We start from the raw sequence: 27,828 nt of genomic DNA on the forward strand, positions 1-27,828 counted from the left end.
TATGTACATGTATATATTCTCTCCCCATCATTTACTTCGAACCTAAATAAGTCCTCAATCAGAAAAGCGAAACAAATGTTTCTGATAGTATCTAAGTTATGATCTGTGGGAGTGTACATCAATGTGGAATATCTGCACATAACTCAAAAAAAAAAAAAAAAGATTATTTAACTGACACTGAATATTTTAGGTCATATTTAATGGGAGTTGTATATTTTACCCTGAAAACTGCAATATATATCCTGTGGTGAGATCGATCTGGTATGATATTGATTGATATTTTAATAAATCTCCTTAGCTTGAGATGCTGTTAAACTACTGCACTCATTTTTTTTTTCCTGTCTCTTCCTACTCGCCTCCCTTTGGTGGCTGTGCTGGGCCAAAGCTGCAGCAGCTTATTGGCAGAGCTGATGGGCCACAACCACATGAGGGAATCCTTGTACAGCTGCTGGGAGGCTTCCAGTCTGGCAGCGTGTTTTCTGACAAGCCAGAGCAGTTCTAGCAGACTGCAGGAAGTGCTGTTCTTTGCAGGGTGATACTTGGAAGTTAGCATTCGGAGAAGATGGACAGACAACTTTTTGGGCTGGAGTTAATGTAGATTCGGAGACACTAAATAAGAAATATGCTTTTAATAAGTAATGGTGTCAGTTTTGCTGAATGCTCTGGAACAAGAATAACATCACACTGTTAAAAGAATGAGACCAGTGTACCAGAAGGTGTTGTTAGAGGACACAGTACAGAGGAAAGATTAGAACTCAACAGGCAATGGAAAACAGGAACAAGTTTCAGGTAATGCACACCTGCACTGTACTCACAAAATCAATGCGTTTTCTTGGACCTGCCCACCTTAAAAAGCTGCATATTCTTTCTGCCAAGTCCTCCAACAGATAAAATTTCCTCTTCAAGACGTGATGGAGCCAAGTGCCATGCCACAAAGGTAACATAAGGTTGCCTTCACTTGATTTGTAACAAAGGTTTTCGTAAGTGCTGGGAGAATGACGATTCAGTGCTGTAGCTCAGCTTCCTGGTGTTTCAGCCTCCCCTCCTGGCAGCCTTTGCAGAGCTGCTCTGTTGCTGTCCACGTGGTGCCCCAGCAGCTGGCATTTGCAAAGATGCCTTGTAGAAAATAAGCTTCTTCAAGTCATGTTTTACACCATACACACTTTTCAGGTAGGCTAAAGAACGTCCGCGGGTTATGAGCTGGATCAATCACACAGGTATGTTTACAGGCTGCTTAACATCTATCCTGTGCTGTTAGGAAGAGAGCGACTGGGAAAGTGGGCAAAAGCCATAGCTGAGCAGACTAATTACTACCTATGCAAGACAGCCAGAAGCACGGGGAAAGGGCTGAGCTGGAAAAACAGAACCAACAATACGAACAAAAGTCCCACCGCCACCTCTCAGCTGCTAAAACACAGACGATTTACTGAGCCAGTCTAGTTGTTGTGCCTAATTAGAAAGGGTTTGCAACCAGAAATACTGAGTGGAAGAAAGCCAGCTGGACATTTAAGGAACTGACAGGGTGAGGGCTCTCTCCCTCGCCCCTGAAGTAGCAGACTTGCTCCTGGATGAAGAATCTTGTTCAGATGCCACACGAGGTCTGGCCAAACGCTGAAGCTTCTAACATCACTTCAGTGCTTTTGGAGTATGGGACCCTCTGCACATTTTTCCCTTACAAAGTGCAATATTTGCAGTCTAAAAGTCACTCCAGTCTTTTACTAACCTGTTCAGGCTGAGAGTGCACAGCTGGTACTCAGGATTCCAATTCAAGAAGGCAGTATCAGCTTCTGACTTTATTTTTCCCCTGTAGTCTTTACATATTATTTTCTAGAGAGAATGGCAGTTTTGCAGTGAAATCAACACATTTCCCTTTTGTCATCCATATATTTACAAGGCTTTTTAAATAAATTCTTTCCTTTAAACAGATGATAGCAAACTATGACCTAACCCAGCTGACTGGCACCCAAAATGAATCCTTGTTTAGCTTATCTAGCACAGTTTTAAGCTGATTACATGCACTCTGGAGGTCTTCTTTCACCAGCGTAGTGTCAATTAAATGGCCATAGTGCTCTTCGATGAATGCTGCTGAATTAATAATTTCCTGCTGCTCTTCATCCTGCTGACCAACACAAGAAGATGATTTGATGTTTTCAGTACGCATCTGTAATTACTTATTAGCATTTTTATGGATGCTAGCACATGACTTTGCAAGAAATGAACCAAAGTGTTAGGAAAAGGGAGGAGAGATCTGGGAGCTGAGATGAAGGAGCAAGAGGCATTAGGGAGGGGGAAGAAACATATGACAAGAGGGAGCTAAGGCACTTCTCTCACACTGCAAAATAGAGATTAAGGTTAGAATACTTACAAGGGGTGTCGAGATTTCTTCTGACACAGGAGATTTTAGGACATTTTTTTTCTTTTCTGGAATGAGGGGCTTCACAAAGATAACATAAGGCTTAAATTCAGGAGTCCTCAAGTGCTTCACTGCCTGTGAACAGATGTATTTTCTTTTCTCATGTCATATTACATACACTGTGTGCCAGTGATCTGCTGATCATGCTGGGTTCAACAGTTCCACTTGTGTCACACCCAGGCCTTCATGCCACATCTAACCACAGCATGCTTTCGTTCTTCAAGGAGAAAGTTAATATCAGCATGCTTTCAGGTATTACAAAAGCATGTGAGCATGGTCTGACTGCAGGGACACCTTGCTCTGCACCACAGCCCCAGGAACAAAGACATGAAAAAAGGACAAAAGGAATGATGTGACAGGCAAGTTATGGTTTGCTTCTTGTAACCAACTCAGCCAGCAGCCCGGCCACCTGTCAGAAAGGTGTTCAAAAAACATCACTGCTCTCTGCACAGCAAGCAGCCCCAAAAGGTGAACAATGTTTGTTACTCAGGCAGGCAGCATTACTAGAAATATTTGCTTTCCTTACAAGAAACTGCTGAACTTACTTCAGGAACCACATCCACCAAACAAACCTTCTTTTTGGCCATCACAGACCGGATTGCCTCAAGACTTGTGCCATACAGGTTTTCTTTGTATTCTCCATGTTCCACAAATCTAAAAAGTAAATGTATGTTTCTTAAATACAGCCCACAAGGCACATCTAACTTTCAACTCCTGATAGCTGTTTCCCAAAGTCACAACGGTCAAATATTGTGGAGGGAAGGAAGGTGGGGAAAAAAAGGGTTTCTTTTTCTCATTTTTTCCTTTGGTTGCTTAGTAACAGTTGTCTTCTTCCCATGATACTGCTAGTGAATCAGCACTACTGAAAAACAGGGGAAGAAGCTGCATTGATTCAGTTGACTGCTGTTCAAGTCTACTAAAACAAAGAAGTTGTTTCTCAAATGGAATAGAACAAAGCTGGCAAGGAAACGCACTTGGATTCTTCCACCTTCTGGGAGGTTAGCCAAAATCTGCACTTCTAGGAAACAAGCCTGATCTTACAGAAAGTCCTTCATACCGATGGGCTTAGCCTACAACTCACTTTGAAGTGGAATTATGAATTAAATTTCCCCATGTTGCCCATCATATTAAACAAAGAATAAAGTAGGACCAACTAAGTATCTGTTACTTTCACGAGGCTCAGTTCAGATCAATCACAGGCTTAAATTCTAACTTCTGGTATTCCTACCTCTCCTCTGTTGTTTCTAAGTTGTCTCTCAGTATAATTCTTGCTTCACACTAACAGTCCAAACTGAATAAAAGTTGTTCCTGGAAAACAGAACCCTTCCAAAATGGCTCCTCCAGTTTTCCCTGATTTTGGTATTCACATTACATGACATTTACTTAGCAATATTTTCAAGACATAACCAGATATATCCGTATTTTAAAATTAACTCACTTGTTTTGCTGCACATCTGTCTCAAATGATTGCTTAGAGACAAAGTTGTATTCGACTCCCTCTTTCTCATGACTTTTCTTTGACCTTGTTGTATCTAAAAGAAAGTGGAAGCAAAGCACAGCACACAGGTCAGCTTCTGCAGACAACGCTACCATCTCTGTTCAGTTTCAGTCATGTTTTCATGACCTCAACCAAGGCAGTCAAAATTAATATAAAATATAAGTGACGTTAGTATTTTGCTGTAAACTACATTACAGGATTGAAAATGAAGTTAGTTTGGGTATTGGATTCCTGTTCTTTGAAACTCAGAAAATAAACATAGAAAGTAGATAAAATTCTGCTGTGTTGCCTGTGAAATTTAAGTATGAACATGCCTGGCTGTCTGTAGAATTGGGTCCTTGATGGCTTATATGCAATCAGACATCTTCCCTCAGAGTTCAAGACTGCTAATATTATGCAGTATTTATTTAAGTTTATTCTCTTCCCAAACACAAAATCCCATCCCTTATAGTAACAGAAACAAATGCAAACTCTGATTTGATTTGTGTCTGCACTTCCAGCTCCACAGTTAGGCAGATATTCACCCGCTGCTTGAAAACTCCTGTTGGTTACAGCAGTTTACATTCTTAGTTATATACAACACATTATGCACGTGCACGAAGTTGTACTCCGATCCACTCAGACTTTCATGATGAGAAAACAATTTCCACACACAAATAGTCAACAGCTGAAGCACTGACTGATCAATGCAATGAATCCCCATTCCCCAGTGCAGCTAGCACTGGGCTTTTCAACAGAATCGATGGAACAAAGTGGCAACACAGTGTCAGTAAATTCTACTCACGTGGAACTGCAACACCATACTCCTGTGGGTTCTCTGACACAACTTTCTGCTTGAGCTCGTTTAATCTGGCTCCCAAACAACCTAACAAAAGAGAATGGTCTGATTATTTCTTGTGGGGAAGAAGTACTGTAAAGAGAATAAATTACATCTGTTCTAGCCATTCCATCCATGAGGTCTATCCTGGTGAGGGTTTTTGGTTGTTTTTTTTTTGTCATTTAAAAGAAAACAACAAAATAATAATTATAATAAAAAATAAAAAGCTTTTGGAGTGAAGGCAAAAAGGGAAAGAGGAAGGTGATAGTCTGGATCAATTCCCCTCTTACCAATCAAAACAATCAGCCTCTGCTGCTCCCCAGGCTGCTGCTGGTACTTTGTGACCTCCTCATACGTTAGGAGCTCTGCAGCATCTGCCTGCTCTGCCTGCTTTGCTTCGGTAGGATTGTTCTCCTTCTCTTTACGACTTAACCTAAAGCTCCTGCGTAAGCCAGCTGTGGAGGAAAGGCAGAAGAGGCACTGAACCATGTCTCCATTTATTTCCACTGTCGAGCTTGTTCAGCTAGAAGGTACTGCCTTTCAATAGAGACATTCCCTCTAGTATTTTTCTTTTAATAATCAAATGACTGCACATATGCTGATCTGATCCATGACCAGTCTGTGCATCAGGTAGAAAACCAAGCACCCCCCATCTATGCTAAAACCTCTTCAAGTCACCTTGAGCTGCTGAGCACCAGTTATGCAAACGTCCCATTAGCCCTTCAGACAGAGATAACTAGTTCACAAAGTATGTGAAATTAACTCTATTATTAATAAAGAAAATTAGCATTGGTACATTAGTTTGGAGTTTTTTCTTGCAGGGAAGAAGTGGATTTTGGTTTCTCACCTATGTAATGTCCATTGAAATATCCCTCACAGTCACAGTCCTCTGCAAAGAAAGAAGTGGGGAGGATGTGGGGAAGAGAAGGGGGGGAGAAAAGGAGGAAGATACCTTAGTGCCTGCTGTATGCATCTGGGTAGTTGGTGAGGAAAGGGATATTTGGAAACCATCATTGCTTAACTCAATCCAAATTAAATTAGTTTAAATTGTAAATCAAGATGAAACAGCTGTATGAATAAGCTCCATCTACTGCTCCCTTTGCTTGAGGGCTTACCAAATATTTTAGGAAATGAATTGGCTGGTTACCTTCAGACAGAGAATGATTTAGGAGGGCACCTACCTTTATCAGAAGTCTGATCATCTGCAGTTAGCATGAAAGACAGAGTTGATAAGATTAAAAGGCTGACAAATGACTGCACAGAATTAGAGGGAATGGAAAGGAAGGTTCCTCTGTGTTTTATTTGCTTATCAGGCTTTTATATCTCAAAAAACATGCAGTAATGTACCCTTATCAATTGATCAAAGACTTTTTTGCTAGGATTTAGTAGTAAATGATAATAATTTTATAATAAAACCTGCTTAATTATCTCGATAATGTCTGAATAAGTAACAACCCTCATTAAGTGCCTCCTAACATTGGATGTAACTGATACAGAAAAGATTAACTTAAATGACTCATGCTGTATTATAATTCGGTTGAGCATCTGCCCTCCACTTCACAGCACAAAAGAGCACTTCTCCACGAGATGTGCCACAGCATCACAGGACAGAAGCTTGCTTCTAGCACTGAAGGAGGACTATTTCCAGATTCCTGGTCTACATGAGCGTGGCATCATGCAGTCCCATGGCTCTCCCACACCTCAGTAACAGCTGGGTTATTTGAAGTCAACACGAAGAAATTCTCAAGTATCTAAAAAACCACCTAAGGCCTCACGTTCTTGAGAGCAGGAAGAGAAGGTCAGCCATGATTTTAAGCCAGCAGGCACCTGTAACACTGGATAAAGCTCAAACTGAACTCTTCCCATGTGGCAACTCATATCTACGTAGATCAACCAGTGACAGAAAACACGGGACAAATACAAAAGTGCTATTATTGAAAACACATTAAAAACAAATCCTGAGAAGTGAAAATCCACTATAAAATCACTTCAGGGACTGAACAGACTTACATAATGGCTTCTTCACAGTTCTGGGGTTCGGCTGGGTGCCCATACTTCTTCTGTACGTCAGTCGTCTAAAGAGAAAATAATTAGATTTTAACCATTAAAGCTTCACATCAAAAAGAATTTGTAGTATAAGTTACACATACATGATTGAAAACAAAGAACAAAATGGCATTTTTCCTTAAAAAGAATATAAACTGTTTTTGATTCAACATCTACAATCAGAGAAGACGCATCCAGCAACGTGGAGTAAGAATCACATACGACCAAAATCAGGTCCCTTCTTAAATCTACAGCCATCCTGCAAATAAAAGGCATCAGGAGCATTTTTTTGCTTTGTTTTCTAAGATACCTTTATCTTACTGTGAAAACAGAAAAACCTTCTAGCCCTGATGATATCTGGGTCTAAGCTGAAGACTCTCTTAGGAACCAGAAGAAACATCAGCTACACTTTTTCTTGCACAATTATTTAATGCATAAACTAAAAATTGTTAGAATAAATCCTCATGCTATGGAAATACAAGTCTGTGAAACAGTCTGTCTCCATAAGCCAAGAGGTTCAAGGACATATATTCCACGTTTGGTCTCAGGCCCACTTCTATAGCAAGTGCTTCTGTTCTCATGCTACAAAGCACAAACCAGCTGGAAACCACCCTAAGAAAGCTGGGAAGTTCATTATATAACTGGGGAATACAAAACCTTCTAGCACTGTCCTCCAAGCATGGCATGATTCTGCCCTTTATTTCCTGCAAAAAAAAGAGAAAGCAGCACAAAAACGTGTGATACCATATGGTTAGTTCATAAAAACAATAAAAACCTGTAATCTTCATGGACAAACCTTTCTTGGAACTGCTTCGAGGGGATCAAGCCTGCTCTGAGGTTGGTGTCTCCAACACGCTTTGCTTGCCACCATGTGGGATCATCTTGGCTTACAACCTCCAGGATGTGTCGTCTCTTAAAGGGCAAACCAGCCTCCTGGCAGGGAATGGCTCTGTCTTCTTTGGGATTATAGCAGAAAAGGGCCCTCATAAACACCTTCAAAAGAAAGTAACGCATCCTTTCTTCTTGTCCTTTTTGGAATTACAGCGCACCTTGAGAAGGTGCTTTTCTGACAATAACATCATTAACTAGAAAAATATATACACTTTTTCTCCTTCTTATGCTTTGTGGCACTCAAAAATATTGAATCCTGGTAAACTGCACTTGTATTTTGACTTGCCCATGCAGAAAAATAAACTAACTTCCAAGCACCTACTCAGTCATTATGTGTTGTCCCTGTGCAACGTGAAACTCAAAGTCCCAATTAAGCACAGCCTACCTAAACACAGAATGCAACACAGGAAAAATAGAAGGGGAAAGAGAAAACTATAAAGAGGGATTTATGGCAAAGCAGCTTTACTGTGAAGGCTGTACTTATAACATTTCTTTAATCGACATCTGATACTTAACTTTGGATTTGTATCCTGGCACTACTGCATATATCAGAGCAGAAATATTTCTAGATGTAATTTGAGGGGGTCCAAGGAAGAATTCGTCTGCAAAGAGCAGGGAAGTAGGGAGGTTGAGAAGGAATCCTGGAGGGGACCACTGACACAATTAAGTCATTGCTGATAAAGGAGGCCAAATGCAAAGGCCTGATATGGCCAAGTGATGAACGCAGCTCTGTTGGAGGGCAGATCTGTTTTGACTCAAGTGAGTGGCAAAATGCCCAGTGATAATGGGCAGATAACAGCTGTCACAGCAAGAGGAGACTGGCAGGAACACCAGGTTTAATTATGCAAACCAAAAGCAGCAGCTAGATTATGAATGACCACGTGCCAAGATAAGGACAACAGAATTCACCCAAGTACTCACACCGAGCAATACGGCACAATCTTTTATGTCAAGAAGGGGCTCTACTGTCTTTTCAGTTACATTATGGGTCTCATTCTGTGATGATTCTTACTGAACCAACAGGAATCTGAGATAAATGCAAGTATGAAAACAGTGCTTTGGTATTCTACCAGGCTCTGCATACCTTGCTGTCTTTTAGACGATCTTCTTCTTTGATGGCTGGAATTATTTTTAATGTTATCGATCCCTGAGACTGTGCCTGAGAGAAAGGAAAATGTTTTTTTTACTTTGAAATCAGTGTAAGGACAATGCAGACGATCCAAGTCCCAATTTAGGAGCCAGTCAGTCTTCTTCTCAGAACTTTAACAGGCAAAGCTAATCCCCTATTTAACTGTCATGATGTTCCATGAATCTTCCACAGCACTGTAATCCCCTGGAGACACCAACAGTAATCCCTCAGCTAGAATCCATTCAGACTTGCACTAAAATTCTTTCATTTCCTTTTAGCAATCACATTCATTTCTGGATTACAGCGCATGAAGTATTAAAAACTTCCATGGCTTTTAGTTTGATACCAACTTAGGTTTTTGGAGCCTGAATATTTTAAGGTGCTTGGCTGAGAAAACAGTTGTTTTCCCAGGTTGCAGCTCTTTTTTCTTACTTGTTAGGGTGCAAATATAAACATTCCCTAAGTAAACACATCCACTCTAAACATCTTCGCTAAAAAATGTCATTTGTCAGTTACAGTAAATTAAGAAGTGATTGTAGGTGCTTGAAAATTCAGAATAGGTTCATCTGATCTATTTTTAGACACATTCCCTTGTATGAGATAACTGTCCTAGAGGAGCCTGTTACTCTGCACAGATAGAAATAGAAAGCAGGGGGATCAGCGTGAGCAAACAGTTGCAGGCCTTCTTCAGAAACAAAACATAGAAAGAAAACTATCACAATGCAGGCATTTAAAATAGGGCAGACAAACACTACCCCAGGGTCCCATCAAATCAGCTTCATACAAGATTTCAAAGTACAGTTTTGGTTTCTTCCCCTGAACCAAAAGCAGTCATTCTCCTCATCCAGTACAATTCAGTACAAATTTAAGTTAGGTGATGGAACTGATGCCAGACACTTTCAGCCTCTTAGCGTTGGTTTTCTTCTCACTGCATCACTGACCCCACTCAGCACAGGAGAGAGGGAATCAAGCTGCAAGAGGGGAGTCAGAGATGAGTAAGAGCTGGGACACTTCCTGCAACACAACGGGATGACCACAGATGTAGGAGTTCAGAAAGACTTAAAGATTTGTGGCTTTGAGCAGCTTGGAGCAAGAGCTGCTAAAGCCTTGAGAAATCTGCTAGTAAAGGACAGACCAACAGCACTAATGGGCACACAACTAACTTTCTTCAGCTTCCTGGCATAACCACATCATGAATAAGCTGCTTTTCTATTAAGAATACACATTTAATTTGCAATTTGCTTGTCATAAACAAAGCATGAAAGGGATGTTCTTGACAAAGCAACACATAACTTTATATTTGTATCTTACTTGGTACCGATTCAGTTCCATGGAAGTTTCTGAAGTCAAAAGGAGAGGACTAAATAATCCACGTTGAGAAGAAAAACTCTTATTGTAAAGACAAGCAGGGATTCCATCTTTTAGCTCTACACACACATCTTAAACTCAAGGTTAAATTTCAGCATCTATCATAATTACTAGATCACCCAATAGAAAAGATCTCGAAACAGAAATCAGTGCAGACCAAAATCTGACTTATTTCTTCGGGTCGTTTGTGAAGCACAGCAATACCATTGACTTCTCTCAGTTCATCTCCAACGTGAACAAGACCTGAAAAGAGAAGTAAGTTAAAGCCTGTAGAACGGAGAGCAGCACTCCTCTGACATCTGACCCAGGTTAATGCATGTGCCTCTCTCCTCTCTCTCTCTCAGCTTAGTGGATTTCCCTCTACAGCCAAGTGCTTCTGCTGGCAGTGTGCTCTGAAATCTCCTGCTCTTAATCCACATGGCAGTTCTTTTCATGCACCAGAGTCATAAAGACCGGAGCAGGGAGTGGATATTTGGCAAGATACTTTGGAAAACCACCTCCTCTACATTTGGATCAGCACTAAGAATGAAAAACTGCAATAGCTTCCCAAGGATGATCAAATCCTGTACCATCAGGAGACAGGTGCTGGCTATAAAGACAGGAATAACGTGACTGTGAGCTGACAGATCAAAACCACGCAGTCCCAGAAAGATTGTTGGACGAATCAACTTGATTTTTAAACTAGCCACAAAAAGGCCCTTAAGAATTTTACATTTGCTTGTCTGGTTAAGTAGGAAATACTGCATTTGTGCACAGTATAACTACTGTTCAGTGACAGAGAAGAATTTGGGAGCAAAGGAAACAGCAAACAGCTCACAATATAATGAAAACACCAAACACACCAAGATGTAAGATTGAAAGTTAAACCCCCCTCTTTTCTTTCCTTTTCTCTGGTACTTACACCTCCTCCTCCCATCTCTGCTGGCATTTTTCCTAGTGGTTATTTTAAACAAAAATGTATCTAATTAAAATAATAGATTCCTGATGAAATACGGAAATGCTAAGCACAGCTCCACTCATTTCATTACATTTATCAGATTATGCCAACATGAAAAACGGTAACAGTCAAGAAAAAAGCTGTAATTAGCTAATATTTTTCCATCACAGTAATTCATTAATTTTGGGATTGTATTACCTGTACATTAAAAAGTACACGAGGCTTGGATTCTATAAATCACACGTAAGGCCAATTCAGCTTATTGCATAAACTCTGAACAAGCACCTTCTAGAGAACAAAGTCAAACACCACGTGAATTAACCCTGTAGAATCTGGAAGCGTGGTGCACAGCAGCCTATGGAGGGAAGTCTCTCCTGCCACCAGGCACTTGAAATTCAGCTGCCAAGTGAGCCTGCCATGCAGGCTCTCCTCCCAGTCAATGAGGAAGAAAGGCAATTCCAACATTGGAATCCCATTCCAAGGCCTGCTGGGATGATTAATTCCCCAGCAATGTAAGTCTCCCTCCACTGACTGCACAGAATACACGTTCCAGTTCAGACTTGGCATCCAACAGTTTCCTATTATGAATTAAGTGAATAAAGTGAGCTCTATCTTTTTCACAAAATAGCCAATGTGTATTTTAAACACCCATGCCCAAAGAGCTGGTTTTGCTCACGAAATTTACCACTGCGATCAGCTGCACCACCTCTCATGATCCGTGCTACAATCACAGCCCCTGTATGCTCATCTCTTCTGATGGTAGCTCCCTGAAATAAAGCACAGCCCCCCCCAAAAAGAAGCCATCATAAGAAATTTGCTTAGGATACACTGAGCAGTGAAATAAACTACGTCTTCTAAACTGGAATTCACTTAGAATTCATACAGATTTCGTCTTCCACCTTCACAGCTTTCACTGCTACTGAACTTTAGCTGGTGGCCACGTCACAAGGCTGCAGGAAAGCCCAGTGCTCCCTCTCTTTCTGATCACTGTGCTCAGTGTTTACATCACACTGTCATGGTGGTGATATATGGACTCAAGCACACAGAACAATACCTTTCAAAGTGCTTTCTTTATGTGTCTTCTGAATCTTTATACAACAGAGCCAGCCCTGCTATGCATAAAGGGTGAGGAAAGCCAAGGAATTACAGAGTTTTATGAGTTCTTTAAACCTCCAAGCTCTGCTGGCAATATAAAACTTTAATCAGGACTTAAGCCTCTGCTCTCTCCCACTACCTGCAGTCACACACAATTCCAAAAAGCACTGCAGCAGACCCCTGCCCCACTGTAATTATTTTTCCTTAGGAAACCATTTCTTTCTATTTGTATCTTGTCAATATACTGTTCATTTACAGCTAGTAAGCACACTCCTAAAATAAATCACTGACACTCGTGTAGAGGAAGGTATTCACTGATTGTATGCTAGCTATGACACGAATTACTGCATATAATGAGCATAATGACTTTAACATACAGTTTCCTCAGAAGTAACATTCCCAGCAAGTTACAAACACGTCTATACAGTGTCTATTCAAAACAATGAATCTGTATTTACCAAAGTTCTTTCAGGCAGTTTTACTTCAAAGCACTCTCACTTTCTGTAGAATCCCTGGTGGCGCCCTTCATGCACCTCCTCTGTATTTACAATGACTCCTTGCCAACACAGAATGTTATGACTAGATGTGGATTATCTGATACGTACCAAGGGCTCTTTATTTTTCACAAGCCGAACGATTTTCACTGATTCTTCATCAAAATCATCATCAAAGTTCTCTGGCAGAGGTGGAAGGACTGGGTCGAAGTTCTTCTGTGCTACAGTGTCATGAACTACAAGCATTGCCTGTGTGAACCAAGTAAGAAACAGTAACACAGTAGAGCAACATCATGGCTTCCAATTCTCACCTTCCAGACATGACAGCAAACATAAAAACAGACACACAAAGAAAGAGAAACATCCCCAAAAGCTTGGGAAAATCCTACACCAAAGCCCTGAAGCAGGAATAGGTGGTTTCTTACTGGCCTTCTAGATAACAGTAACTGAAGAAGACAGTATTTGGTGCTAAAGGCTTTTGCTTTCTCTTAGGATTGTCCAATGTAATTTTCCTGTGCAGAATGCTGTTGGAGTTATGCAAAGAAACTTGAGCAATTCTCTGGTGTGTTTTGGTGGTTTGTTTGTTTGTTTCTTTACCCTGAGATGCGGTGTTGACAGCAGCTGAAGCAGCTCTTTTTCTTCATTATTCACTGGTGCAGTCTGCAATTCTTCTATTACCTTCAAAACAAAAATGAGCAACTTCTAAACAAAAGGTGTCCATAATTCCATACAATCCATACAGAATCCATAAGCAGTGCATGAAAAAAAAAACCCTCTGGTGTTCGCTCTGCAACAAAGCACTTCAACACTGTTTGCAACCAGCTGGCTTTATCTGTGTGCATCATGCAACAAAAGTTTCCTTATCACCCTGCAAAGCCTGGACACCCAAACACATTCTGTGAACAGCAATGCAACCTGGATTGTAACAGTTTCATGTCCTTGAGATGGAACTCCTAAGTGGAATATTATCATTCCTCTGCTCTACTTGTGGTCTGCCTTCACTGGACACATGACATAGTATTTTTGACATTTCCTTGACCAGCTATGAATAAAATTTGCCAATAGATTTCCAAGAGAACTGAGGAAGAGAAATACCTTCTCATATATCCCACATAAATACCCACAGAACACAACGGCTTTGATTTGTTGGAAGAGTGGATTTAAAGAAAAAAGGGATAAAAAAGGAGATCAGGAGTTTTTACTCACATCTTCAACTAATCCTGCTGCGCTGTGCAGAACAGGAGTTGGACTCTGTCTTTCATAATGACGGAGCTTTTCGTGAATCTGAAAAAGATACAAAGCTTCTTAAAATAAATAAAAACATTCCACATACTTTTATTTGTAACTTTTCTGAGATGAATATCAGAAAAAATCACCTCTAGGGGTTATTTTTCATCTATGAGGTCTTTTGGTCTTCTTTTTGCTAATGCTAAGGAATCTGTTAAAGCTTCAGCAGCACGAGGGACAAAATGAAGTCACCTCATGCTGCTTTTCAGCTACTGGGTACAGTACCTGCTTTTTGGCAACTGCATCAAGTAAACTATGAAGTGTTCCTAATTTGACTAATTAAGCTAATGAGATGTAACTAACTACTGACCAAACCTTACAAACAGCCCTTCTCATTTGATTCCCATCACACAACTCAACATGAACATCTAATATCAGGCAGAAATGGTTTTGTTTGAACAAAGTATCTTGATTTTCATTGCATTTTCTTCATGTTGACATTTGAATAAATGTGTGTTTTGGTCAACACAGAAAGCTGCACAACACCAAATTAGATTTGGCAAAGTTGTGGATAAACCAAGGAAACAGAGAATACACAACCAGCAAGGAAAATGTAGATTGATAAACTTTTACCTTCATCAGGTAGCTGAGACTCTTTTCACTGAAGACATCCTTAAGGAACCCCATTTCCTCTTTATGATTTGAATCAGGTCGCAGCTGAGATGTCAGAAGGGCTAAAGTTTCGTGTAAGCCTAGGTTTAAATTCAAGACAGAACAAAAGATTTTGTAGAAAGCACATCTTACAGGTCCCTCTACTGCAGGCTTAATGTCAACTACATGTACTTGGGTACCATCTTGATTGCTGTTGTCTGCACAGAGGTGGGTGCTTGTCGCCCAGTCATTTTTAATGCTTCCTTCTTAAGCAGTAAATGCATCTTGAGATACAACACACATCACATTACAGCCAAAGCTACAAAAGCAACACCTTCTAAAGCCACTATTTTTGATCTTTTCCCCTTCATGTATTCCCTTTGCTTCTGCAATGGCCAATCCTCTGACAAACCTGAAGTTATCACAGTTCCAAAACAGACATGGAAGATCACTGAACCACTGCCTTTGTGGCACAGCCATCAGCTCTGCTTCCCAAAGTACTCTGCTTGCAAACATTATCCTGTTCTTTCTACCTCTAGGCACCATTTAACTCTTAATAACTTCGTTCAGCTCCATTTTTCACACTCCTCTGCCCCTGTATATTCCTTCAGGTGAACTGCTATGAAATCTAGTTGAACCATCTTCATTCTATCTTATTTAACTGCAGTGTGAGTTCATTTCCTGCATGAAAAGCACACACACACCAGGGTTTCAGTCACTGCTCTGTTGAAAGCATGCAGATTCATTACCTGAGTCTTCCGAAAGCACTGGCATGGCTTTGTTTGTAATCTTAGACACAAATGTTCAACTTAAATCAACACGACTGCTTCTTCTTTCTGGACTGAGAGTCAGAGGCAGTTCTGAAATCAGCAAAGAATAAAAATGTAAGTTCAAGCACGTGAGAAAAAGGGAGATCATGTAAAAGCAGTCATTTACCACTATACATTTTTCTGTTTGGTTTAACCTGAGTCAGGCACAACCCTGCAGTTATTCCGTGCATGCAATAACACACAATAAAGTAAGATACTGTGTTATATAATAACATCTTGTACAAAGCTGATGGCAAAGTGAACAGATGCTTCCCTGTTCTATCCTCAAGAGAGCCACAGCTTTAAAAGGCCTAAAGAGTCATTGAAAAATGAAAAGAGAAAGCACGATACAGAATGGAAGGCTGAAAACACTGATCAGCACCACATGCACAGGAACAGAGTGTGCAGGATGATGCTATCATGAGATGTTCTGGCATTCCAATGCAGGCCGTGCTACAATTAGAAGCAACTCATTAAAGCTAGCAGGAGTCAACCTTGGGCATGGTAATAAGGATGCTACAAAAATTACAGCTGACTACAAAAATCCGTTGTACAAAAAAAAATTCCATTGGATGCTTTTATAGCTGACTTCTCTGGAGGGCAAATGACTCCGGAAAATCTACATTTCAAAGAGCAAAACTGAATCATAGAATCATAGAATGGCCTCGGTTGAAAAGGAGCACAGTGCTCATCTGGTTCCAAACCCCCTGCTGTGTGCAGGTCACCAACCAGCAGCCCAGGCTGCCCAGAGCCACATCCAGCCTGGCCTTGAATGCCTGCAGGGATGGGGCATCCACAGCCTCCTTGGGCAACCTGTTCCAGTGCCTCACCACCCTCTGGGTCAAAAGATTCCCCCATAATATCCAACCTAAACCTCCCCTGTCTCACTTTAAAACCATTCCCCCTTGTCCTGTCACCATCCACCCTCACAAACAGCCGTTCCCCCTCCTGTTTACACTCTCCCTTCAAGCACTGGAAGGCCACCATAAGGTCTCCCTGGAGCTTTCTCTTCTCCAAGCTAAACAAGCCCAGTTCCCTCAACCTCTCCTCATAGGAGAGCTGCTCCAGCGCTCTGATCATCAAAGCAACACACTTATTTAATTAACTTTCAAGGTTGTTTGTACTACACACTGCTTTACAGAAATAAGCACATTCCATCCTCTATCCCTCACTTCATGCCAGAACAAACATACACCCAATTCATTCAACCAGTTTGGTTCATTCACTACTCCATTTCACTTGACATTTACTTAACGTGTTCTCTGATCATCAATAAAGTCAACTTCAATTGCCTGTTGTCTTTGTTAGAATACGTGCATCCCCCAGCCACACTTATCGAGCACCAAAACCAAAGCAAACAAACTTGTCTTCTAGACTCTTAATCCAAAAGCATCCTGACCAGGAGCCTGGAAAACTGCTTTAACATCTCAAAAACCCAACAGAGAACTGTGGGTCACCGGATTGGTGTTAGAATGGATGTTTCTCCCAAGGGACGATCCCATGCTCTGTAAAACCCCACCAGGCTGTGCTGCTGGGCTGAACGCTCAAAGGAATGCCGTGCATCCCGTGCCCAACCATTAACTGCTGGTGTTCTCAAGGCACTAAACTCAACCCCAGGCACTCGGCACGTTGCAAGGGAGGCTGAAAAACCAAAGTGCCCTTTTTGCGCATGGGCTCAAGTGCCCTTTTTGCCTAAAATCCCCCACCCCGTGCCATGAACTCCTTTTGTAGAGCGCCCTGATGGACGAGGCCTGCTGCCCACGGGCACAGCGACGGCACAGCCACCACCTGAGGGAACGAACCTGCTGCGGTTCAGCCTACGGCGGGCTCCTCTAACCTACAGGGCCGAGGGGGGAAACTGCTCACGCCAGAAGGCGGACATCAGCCCAGCGAGGGGAGAGATCGCTCGGAGCGGACGGCGGCTGCAGCACGGCACAGCTCCATCCCGCTCCGCCCGCACACCCCGCTCCATCCCCGCACCCTCAGCCGCGCTCTGCAGTCGCCTCTCGGCCGCCCCGAGCGCTGCCCCGCGCCGCTCTCCATCAGCCCATCCCCGCACCTCAGAGCCCGGCCCCGCCCGCCCGCAAAATGGCGGCGCCGCGGTCCCTCAGCGTCACAGCCGTTACCTGCGGTGCGGGCGCGAAGCCCCGCGTTGCGCTGCGCTGCCCGTCCCGACGGAGCAGCTCCCGCCTCCCGCGCTCCGCTGCCGGCCGCGCTCATGCGCTCCGAGAGCCGCAGACGCACCGCCCTCCTCCCCTCCCCCGAGCTGCCGGGGGGGCGGTGGGAAAGGCCCTCAAGACGAGGGCTTTGAGAGCCCGCCGCCTCCCTGGGCAGCCCGCGCGGTGCTGTTACCTTTACTGTGAAGAAGTTTTTCCTCATGTGAGGCCTGCTGTGTTCCAGCTCGCACCCACTGCCCCTCGTCCTGTCGTTGGATGTCGATGAGAAGAGCCTGGCTCCATGCTCCCGACGCGCGTCCTTTACATATTTATAAATATTAATGAGGTCACCCCTCCTTCTCCTCCAAGCTAAAGAGCCCTAGCTCCCTTGTCAGGGAGATGCTCCACTCCCTTCATCCTTTCTGTGGCTCTGCTATCGGCTCTCCAAGCAGTTTTCTGCCCTTCTTGAATCGAGGGACCCAGAACTGGACACAATATTCCAGATGCGGTCTCACCAGAGCAGGGGAAAGGGGAGGAGAATCGGTCTTTCCCTGCTAACCTCAGCCCTGCTAATGCACCCCAGGATGCCACAAGGGCACAGTGCTGTGAGGGTCACCCTGCTGTACCCACAGGTTCCTTTCCTCTATGCTGCTTTCCAACAGGTCAAACCTACGCTGGTAGCTGGGGTTGTTCATTGCCCAGCATTGGAAAGAGCAGCGGAGTCATAAACGCTGGATAAGACCTCTCAGATCCCCAGGTCCAACCCCAACCCACCCCCACCATGGCCCCAAGTGTCACATCCCCATCATTCTGGAATACCTCCAGGGATGGTGACTCCCCTCATCCCCTGGGCAGCCTTTGCCGGTGCCTGACTGCTCTTTGGAGTAGAAATTGTCCCTAATGCCCCACCTGAACCTCCCCTGGTGCAATGTGGGGGCACATCCTCCTTCAAACACAAGAACATCAGGTTGGCCACGACTGAAGGTGGCATCTACAGGCAAGCTGCACAGGTCTACTGCTGGTTAACCTCACACCCACCCTGCTGTACTCAGAGCAATCTTGCTGTTCTAGAATACAGCTTCACCAGCACACATAGCGGTGAGCAATGAGTGCATTGCTGAATAAGGCACGAAGTGCTGCATTTGTGCAGTGCAAGCAGCCCCTGCACTGAGCAGCGTGCTTCCCCCACAAGCTGGAGATTCACCTTCAAGGAAACTGAATCCCTCTTCTTTTGAACTGGGTGACCACCATCATCTTCGAAAGCCTGAAAGCATGCAGAACCGGCAATAAGTGAGGCAGGAATTTTAGAAAACCTCAGTTTCAACTTTGATGTCTACAGCCTTTGTACGAATGTAACCCATAATCTCTAAATAAACTCCATCTAGTTAAGCTGAATCTGTCTAAAGTGGGATTTATGTCACTGACAGCAAGCAACATCCAAAATAATGCTCCCTCCCCACATACTTGTAATCTGACTTTAGATGTAGCATGCAGAGATTGAGGAAGAGTTTAAAAAAAAAAAAGAAAGAAAGAAAGAGAAAGAAGAGCAATGATCCCTAATGTCTTAATAATCATTAAACCATCAGGGCTGACGTGTTTTGTCCTTGTGTATTGCTGTGGAAAGGATTGGCTGAGGGCGTTTGAGAGGTTTGGGGGATTTTTGTTTTCCTTTAAGGAGATGGGTGATGGAACACATTGCAGAGTGAGAGAACAATGAAAGAAATGCAGACACTGCTCCCCAGGGCTGAAGATGGAACAAACAGGCTTCTATCGTGTGGTGTGAACATCTTAAAGATCCTTCTGTAGCACACAGTAAAACACTGACATTAAACTCTGCACACACTAATGGCTTATTCAGAACTGAAGCAACACACAATTACCAGTGATTATAGGCTGTTTTCTAAAAATGCCAATAAACACCAGCCACTATCTTATAATGAGAATGATTTGCCAAAAATCAGGTGCTGGAATGAGTGACTTGAATTGCAGTGCTGCTCTTATGTAACTGAGAATTAAAATACTAATTATTTTTGAGGAGGAAAAAACACTTTTTAAATATTAATATGCTGGGCAATAAAAATCACTAGCCTAGCCCCAATTAGAGCTTCTAACACAATTAATAATTGCCAATTTCGGATCTTTTCTGTCCATTAAAAAACATGAGAACTGCATTAAAATCACTTAAGCTCTTCGGGAGCTCTTCTGAACAGCATCTCTGCTAATTGGACCATAAACACAAATGCACAACTCGTAGATGTAATTACTATCTAATTCTGATAGATAAGACCTCGTTTGCCTTTGCAATCTTTATTTTCATTTAAACTCAGGCTAAGCATTAGCATGATCGCATCCCTTTAAACGCTGACCTATTTCAGGAATTCCCTTTAAAATCCCGGAGCTGCCGGCAGCTCGGCCTCTCGGCGGATGCCTGGCTGCCGCTCCCGTCATTATTCTCACTCCGCTACCCGGCTGCTACAGCGAGACGAGGTTGGGATACAGCAGGGCGCCGGCTGCGTGGACCAAAGCGGGGCTGCCAGGCGCTGGGGGGGAACCTCACTGCCATCCCGATCCCCTGGGACTCAGCGAGCTCCGCTCCGCCCCGCTGCCGCCCACCGGCCCGGCTCTCCCGTCGGCTGCGGGCAGCGCTGGCGGCGGCTCCGGCTGAACGGGAATCCCTGCATCCCACATCCCGGCGAGGGCATGGCTGCAGTGAGGAGGAAGTTCGGCGATGAGTACCAGGCGGTGGGCCCGGCTGCTGCCGGTAGCCGCAGAGAGCGGCAGCGCTTTGTGGACAAGAACGGACGTTGCAACGTGCAACACGGGAACCTGGGGGGTGAGAGCAGCCGTTACCTCTCCGACCTCTTCACCACGCTGGTGGATCTCAAATGGCGTTGGAACCTGCTCATCTTCCTGCTGACCTACACGGTCGCCTGGCTGGTCATGGCTTCCATGTGGTGGGGCATTGCCTACCTGCGAGGCGACCTGCACCGGGCACACGATGACACCTACAGTCCGTGCGTGGCCAACGTGTACAACTTTCCCTCCGCCTTCCTTTTCTTCATAGAGACCGAAGCCACCATTGGCTACGGGCACCGCTACATTACCGAGCGCTGCCCTGAGGGCATCGTGCTCTTCCTCTTCCAGTCGCTGCTGGGCTCCATCGTCGACGCGTTCCTCATCGGCTGCATGTTCATCAAGATGTCGCAGCCCAAAAAGAGAGCTGAGACCCTCATGTTCAGCCGTGCTGCAGTGGTCTCGCAGCGCGATGGCAAGCTCTGCCTCATGTTCCGGGTCGGCAACCTCCGCAACAGCCACATGGTTTCTGCCCAGATCCGCTGCAAGCTGATCAAGGTGAGGCCTGGAGTGGAAGCAGGATGAGGCAGCAGGTTGTGGTGGGTGATGCTGGGAGAGCACGGGTCGAGAGAAACCACTTGCCCCAAGAGCAGCCAAGCTGCCCTGAACCCCCTTTTTGTCCCTCGGGGGGCTTTCACTTGTAGATCCTTACCCCATGGGTCCTGCCTGTGGCCTTCCAGCACTGCAGAGCTTGAGTGGAAAAGCCTTTGATTTTCACTGCTATCTATCTATTAAGCACTGACAAGGGTCAGTATAATTCAGAATGCAAAAAAAGGACTGGAACTCAAATTCAACTAATAGATAAATAGAGGAGGCAGAACTGTTTGGCAGCCATGGGAGACCTCAGATACACTGGGCAAGAATAGAATAGGAGGAAAATACTGTGTGGTTGAGTGGTATGTCGAGAGGAAGCAACAGAACAGCTCAGAGCAGCTGTGTCTTGTCACAGGGGCATGCCTGATGGGCTGCATCAGCAGCTGAATCCTGATGATTATGTTAATTTCAGAATATGAATGTCATAAATGTTTCATGTTCTCTGTGGTAATCCTCTTTTCGGAGCAACTGCTTGGTCATTTTAATAATCTGCAGAAACAAGCCTGATACAGTAGCTGATAAGACAACAGTAAATGTGAAGGACTGCTTTTCCTCTGCTTTGTGCTGAATGCTTGACTTAGCTGCTAATTTTTCTTGTCAAAGAGTTCCTTTTAAAATGGAGCTCTACTAAGATTCAAAAAGCGGTTGGATTTGTACATGAAAAAGAACTGCTGAGAATTACAATGGAGCATTTTTGTAGGAATCAGAAAGCCAGATAATCCATTATTTTTGCTGATTTCTAGCACCGAAAATGATCAGAAATCCTCCTTTTAAAGTATTTATTTCTGGCCATCATCCAAGATGGAATGCAAGTCAAAGCAGAACAGGAGCAGTTTCACAGCTGTGATTTTTACACTGATGGCAATTCACTGTAAACTTCTTGGGAAATGACACACTGAACACACAGCCTGGTGCACTGCTAATAATTCTATCGCTGCACAAAGCTGGTTTGTAGAGAAAACAGGAGAGCATTTGGTAAGGACTGGTTCATCTTACAATAGTTGTTTCACACATTAAGCAGTGAATCCCTGAGTAATACCTGAGCTTTTACAGCTCTTACAAATGATCACCAATGCCCTTGATTTGTCTTCAAGCTTCTTGGTGACCTTTGGCAAATCAAAGCTATTGCCACAAGAATGTTGACAAGTAAATGTGCACAAGCTGCACCCTCAGTGCTCACTACAAGTGGTGTCTGCTAGCCCACAGTAGCCCTCAGCCTTCTAAATCTTCAGCAGTTTGTTGAGGTGCCCCTTGAACAGGACATGCTGTCCCAGCAGAGGCAGAAGCTGTTCCAGCAGCAGATGAATTTACATCAGCTGCTTTGAAGCAGCTTCCTTTGTGCATCCTGTAAGCCCACGATGGATGTGATGTAACTCCCAAACCATCTCTCTGTAGCAAGTCCTGCCTGTTTTGTGCTCTGTGCTTTTGGCTGTGCTTCCTGCAGTGCTGCTGACAGCTGATCTTGCTACACTCCTGTGTTGGATTAGATAGCAACATGTTTACTTGTGTCACACAATGTGAAGGAGTGTGCCTTACCCCACTTTGCCATTGAGATAGGAGCTGTATTTAGTATTAAGCTTCATGTTTCAGTTTGATTAATGGAAGTCTTACCTTTGTTTAAAAAAAAAAAAAAAAAAGTACACCAATCTAAGTCTGTCTGAGTGGCATTTACTGCTGGCATGACAAATGTCCTAGGATATTCAGTAGATTTCACTGATAACCATCATAATGTTGGTGTGACAGCTTTCCATAGAGTTTTTCAGCTGGTAGCATAGGAGAGCTCGATTTGGAAAGCTGAGGAATGTAGAATCCAGTGGCAGAAAGGTACAGATGAATAAATCTACACACCTAAGGAGGTTGGGTTTTTTCTTAACTGTGAGGCAAATACCATTTGGTGCAACTCACGTAGACCTTTGGATTTCCCAACTGTTGCCACATTGAAAATCAAAGCTGGGGCATTTCTAACTATTTGTGTCCTGGTTCAAGTGTGCATTCATCTGTGAAAGTTATCTGGCTTTGTGGGAGGTCAAAATAAAGAATCTCAGCCGTCCCTTCCAAACTGCTGGCAGTTTACAGTCCTGTGCTGCCTTCTGTGCTCCTCTGAGCACAGCTGTGTGCAACAGAGGTTGATGGCTGGAAGTCTTAACGTGTGAGAGCTGTGAAACTCTTTGTTTAGGATCGTTTATTTTTACTTAACAAATAAGCTCCTCTTCAAAATTCTCCATGCTCTGCATAAATCAGTCCCGTGTGCAGGTGCTGAATACCTCAAGCACAACCTTTTGCTTTCCTCCCAGGTCTGTTACCTCTAATCATCCTCACCAGATTTGTTTACTTCAATCAAATCAACTCAGTAGACTTTTCCCCAGAGAAAAACTGTTTGTAGATGGAAACAGATCATTCAGGCAGTGATTTGTGCAAATATGCACATCTTTGGTAATAGCATTCTATAAAACTTTGGGGAAATTTCAGGCTCACATGTGGTTCATACACTTCATGTTAAGCCTTGTTGCCTTGGAGCAAAAACTGTATGCTGCCAGCTGTGCACCTGCTGAACAGTAGCCAGGCAACAAAAACAGCAGTGTTGTCTGCAGCCTGGAACTGCAGCTTCCCTCAAAAAAAGATGAGGGATATTTTTGCAGTAGTTTGATTGCACCTTTGCATGTAACAGTGTCACAATCGTAAGTAGCAGGGGGGGTTGATCCCTTTTTATTTCCTACTGCTCTGTTTTACCTTTCAAAGCACTGTAATACCTGAGAACACTTTTAGAAGCAGTCAGCTGATGTTTCCCTTGTCCTCCTCAGCCGTGGAGAAACCATCTCTTACCTAAGGGACAACTTTGGTTATTTAGATAGGAGGAGATACATTTATTTACTTCTTTATTTTGAGCAGAAAACCAAACGCATAACAGATAAATAAAACAATGCATTGTATTGTATTGCATGAGTAAGGCTCAGTACTCCAGCAGCTATCTAAACTGGTTCAGGAATCACAGTAAATGCCAGGCAGTGAGATATTCAGCTTTTTTAATACACCAGAAATCAGAGAGACAATCTCAAAGTACAGCTGTTGCTTGGGATTTGTTGTTGTTAAAGATAGAAACTTTCTTTTCCCTGAAGAAAACCTATTAGATTGGAGTCAACAGCAAAACTGCTTGCTTCAGCTTGTTCCCTATCACTAATGGATGGAGTTTCCACATAATGGAACCAACACATTTATCAAAACAGACAGAACAAACTAGCAGCTACGTAATTATCTCTCATTCATGATCAATAATAAGCTTCTCAAATGATCACGTGCTTCCTAATCGAGCAATAAAACAGAAAGGATTTTAAATAATAGGATTTTAAATAGGCTCTGCAAAGCTTTAATTTTAACAATCAGTTTCCAGCAGTTTAAAGCCATCAGTGGAGGATCTGCCTGGTGAACTGCTGCATGTTCTCAGTTGTGTTTTGAATGCTAGGAAAATTTTAGGAAGCTAGAAAAAAAAACAACAAAAAAACACCTAACCCATCAGTATTTTTAATAGACCAATGAAATGATGCAAATGGGGAACTTAGCTGAATAACACCAATCAGAAATACCATGTGGTATGTGGCATGTAGTAATTGTGAAGGGAAGCATCATTAGCATTATCATCAGTAACACTGATTCGGACAACTCTGTGCAAATGAGACTCACCAGATGTGCTTTGCCATTACTATGCTGCTTACCTTAAAGTCCTTACGTGTACATCGCAGTTTCTGCAAAAGAAAATACAAAAATAATGTAATGTGAATCCAAACAATTCATGAAAGCATGCCTAACTTGTTGATTCTGTTCTCACCAATGGGAACTTTTGCTGCAAGATGTCCATAACAAGTATCTGCCATAAGGAGGAAAGTGTGGTACCTGATATTATTGTCAGTGATTTGTAAAACACGTATAATGGCACAATGAAGTCTGTAGATGATGATGAGACCATGAGGTGGCACGACAAATGCCAACACTGGTCGTATTCATCAACTTCACATACAAAGCACTCCTATCTCTACACGATGACCCAATGCAGAACTAATACTGTTAGCAGAGAGGCAGTTTTAAATTCCATTGCATTGCTCCTTGTGTTTTGCTTCACACAGTGCTTACTGAGCTGTCTTTCCATCTCTAGTCCCGACAGACACCAGAGGGGGAATTTCTGCCACTAGACCAGTGTGAGCTGGACGTTGGATTTGGAACTGGAGCTGACCAGCTGTTCTTGGTTTCTCCATTAACCATCTGTCATGAAATTAACTCAAAGAGCCCCTTTTTCTGTCTCTCACAAAGATCGCTAAGAAGCGAGCAGTTTGAAATAGTTGTCATCCTTGAAGGAATTGTTGAGACTACAGGTAAGACATTGTAACGTGGTGACACGTGTGCACTAATTGTAAGTCTTTGTCTTCAGTCTTGGCAGTTGTTGATCCTTGAATGCTCTGTAACATCCTATCATAATATCAACCTTCGTTGGTCTGCACCATGCTAAATGGTTTTCTTGGCCATAGGGTTCTGCACTACTGATTTAAGAATACATTTGAGACACTCTCTGCCAGTTCCTAGCTGGCCTCTGCAGGCATGTAGAGGAGCACAGCATTCTTACGTGACTCTTGTCCTAAGCTGCACCCCTGGTCTACTCACTTGCTTATGTTACAACGTCATTCTCTTGTCTCTGCCTCCACAGGAATGACTTGCCAAGCTAGGACCTCATATACGGAAGATGAAGTTCTTTGGGGTCACAGATTCCTCCCAGTGATGTCCCTGGAAGATGGCTTTTTCCGTGTCGATTATTCTCAGTTTCATGCTACATTTGAAGTCCCCACTCCTCCTTACAGCGTCAAAGAGCAAGAAGAAAACCTGTCTCTGTCATCCCCTTGGAATAGTCCTGTTGACAACAAAACCAGAAAAGAAAAGGTTTGTTCACTTGACTGCATTGATATCGCAGAAGAAAAAAACAAACTCCCTCTTAAACTTCAGAAGATTAGCTCAAGAAAGGAAGACCTTCCAAAAAGAGTCCTCAGAATGAGTTCTGGTAACGCAGGGAAGACTTGCAGTACTGGGGATCTCCTGAATATTCAAGAAATGAGTTCCATCTCCAACGGTGAAGACGGTGATGACAGGATACAGCTGAAAGCCTTAAAAATGAATGCTGAAGCTTAGGCTCAGTCCAGAAGATGCCTAAAAGTATGCGTGCTCTGAAGATGAAATTGGAAGATAATCTGCCTGCCAAACTTTGCAAAATAAACTCTGATCACCTCCCTTAAGAGCAGAAGCATATGAGTCATTGTTCACAAACAGCATTCAAGACTGCTAACCTGAAGGAGTTTTCGTATAGTAAAGAAATAATTAGGTTTTCCTACTTTCTGGAAGGATGATCCCTTTTGTATAATTGTTCTGTACAGATCTAATTTACGTAGCCTAATAGAAACTGGAGAGGCAGTAAGGTTAGACTGTTGTGCCAAAGAAGTCCCTGCCCTGATGTCATTTAGCAGCATGCTCATTGCAAATCAACACTGTCTTCCGTACTCGTAGATGCTTTTTCATGAAGCATGGACCAAATCCTTGGAGATCATCCCTAGAATTGACAACCTTCTCTACGGAAATGACCAAAAAGATATCAGTGAAGATTTGCACCTCAAGTGCTGGCATTCAGTACCTCTTTAAAGTGTTACACGGAGTTTTCTACATGACTAGCTTGAATGAGAGGGAAAAAACACTCTTCTGGTTTTAAAGCTGAAGCTGCTTGCCTTACTGAGCGTCAGGATACGGTGAGAACTGGAACCCAACTCAATCCCAACACAAGAAGGACGCTGAGCTGTTGGAGTGGCTCCAGAGGAGAGCTGTGAAGATGACCAAAGGGCTGCAGCACCACTCCTATGAAGAAAGGCTGAGGCAGCTGGGCATGTTAAGGTTAGAGCAGGCTCCAGGAAGACCTTATCATGGCATTCCCACACTTGAAGAGAGCTTATAAGCAGGAGAAGGACTGACTTTTTACGCAGTCTGATAGCGATAGGACAAGGAGAGCTGGTTTTAAACTAAACGAGGGGATATTTAGGTTGGATGAAAGGAGGAAATTCTTTGCATAGAGGGGGATGAGGCTCTGGCACTGCTGCCCAGAGAAGCATGGGTGCCCCATCCCTGGAGGTCTCTAAAGCCAGGCTGGATGGGGCTCTGGGCAGCCTGATCTGCTGGGGGGCAGCCAGCCCATGGCACAAGGTTGGAACCTGATGATCCTTAAGGTCTCTTTCAGCCTAATCATTCAACGATTCTTAACCACCCCATGGTTCTACACTCCCAGCATAACCCTATTTCCATTCAGCCGTCCTGCTGCCCTCCTCTATATGTGAAAGCAGTTGTTTTCCTCTCAGCTGGCAGTGGGGGGTCTCACAACCCAAATCCAAAGCTGTTCCATCCCACGTCCAGCACAGCAGAGCATCCCATGAGGGAACGATCCCACCCGCCATCCGTGGGCAGAGCAGGCTGAGATGAAGAGGTGACTGCAGCCCCGCGCTGTCATTTTGCACAGGTGCAGCTGTCTGTGGTTGTTCTCCTTCCCCTCCCCCCCAACCTTCACCATTATATACGTGCTGAAATCTGTGCTTTTACACATTAAACGTACCACGCTGGGATATTTAGATCACCCGCAATGACTCACCCCAGAACATCCAGAACCGACAGACAATAAAATCACGTTCACTTTGGGCCTCGAGCGTTCTTATGAGTCAGTCAGCGCGGAGCCCAAGTGACGCAAAGACAAGAAAGACTTCGCTTCTCCACAGAGCTCCGCGCCAGCGCTGCCCTCTGCTGCCCGGAGCGGGGCGAGGCAGCGGCTGCTCCTCAG

The 27,828-nt window shown here is 43.6% G+C and overlaps 2 protein-coding genes across 4 annotated transcripts; one reads left to right on the forward strand and one right to left on the reverse strand.

Moving 5' to 3' along the window:
• Positions 1 to 614: 614 nt before the first annotated feature.
• MPP3 (membrane palmitoylated protein 3) lies at positions 615 to 27,828 on the reverse strand. Of its 3 annotated transcripts, none has more exons than XM_042886920.1 (24): positions 27,643 to 27,828; positions 25,629 to 25,872; positions 24,689 to 24,718; positions 23,729 to 23,801; positions 18,736 to 18,795; positions 17,728 to 17,850; positions 15,316 to 15,426; positions 14,549 to 14,667; positions 13,895 to 13,972; positions 13,286 to 13,366; positions 12,800 to 12,937; positions 11,785 to 11,866; positions 10,320 to 10,405; positions 8,750 to 8,824; positions 7,571 to 7,767; positions 6,739 to 6,803; positions 5,910 to 5,930; positions 5,576 to 5,617; positions 5,019 to 5,183; positions 4,696 to 4,776; positions 3,852 to 3,945; positions 2,959 to 3,067; positions 2,366 to 2,488; positions 615 to 2,116 (listed from the first exon to the last, which is right to left on the reverse strand). In XM_042886920.1, exons 7-24 carry the CDS (start codon positions 15,338 to 15,340, stop codon positions 1,937 to 1,939), a joined length of 1,761 nt encoding a protein of 586 aa, XP_042742854.1. In that variant the 5' UTR covers positions 15,341 to 15,426; positions 17,728 to 17,850; positions 18,736 to 18,795; positions 23,729 to 23,801; positions 24,689 to 24,718; positions 25,629 to 25,872; positions 27,643 to 27,828; the 3' UTR covers positions 615 to 1,936. The 3 variants fall into 3 exon arrangements, with proteins under 3 accessions (XP_042742854.1, XP_042742852.1, XP_042742853.1); XM_042886918.1 differs by having other exon boundaries at positions 615 to 2,119; XM_042886919.1 differs by lacking the exons at positions 17,728 to 17,850; positions 18,736 to 18,795; positions 23,729 to 23,801; ... (1 more) ...; positions 25,629 to 25,872; positions 27,643 to 27,828 and adding an exon at positions 17,502 to 17,570 and having other exon boundaries at positions 615 to 2,119.
• Positions 19,941 to 27,118, forward strand: LOC122188535 (G protein-activated inward rectifier potassium channel 1-like). The gene is made up of 3 exons (XM_042886921.1): positions 19,941 to 20,882; positions 25,126 to 25,342; positions 25,672 to 27,118. The coding sequence occupies exons 1-3, from the start codon at positions 19,956 to 19,958 to the stop codon at positions 26,145 to 26,147; spliced, it is 1,620 nt and encodes a 539-aa protein (XP_042742855.1). The 5' UTR covers positions 19,941 to 19,955; the 3' UTR covers positions 26,148 to 27,118.

The sequence above is a fragment of the Lagopus leucura genome, unplaced genomic scaffold (assembly GCF_019238085.1).
Source record: "Lagopus leucura isolate 7727_CA_CO unplaced genomic scaffold, USGS_WTPT01 Super-Scaffold_100066, whole genome shotgun sequence".
Classification (NCBI taxonomy): Eukaryota; Metazoa; Chordata; class Aves; order Galliformes; family Phasianidae; genus Lagopus; species Lagopus leucura.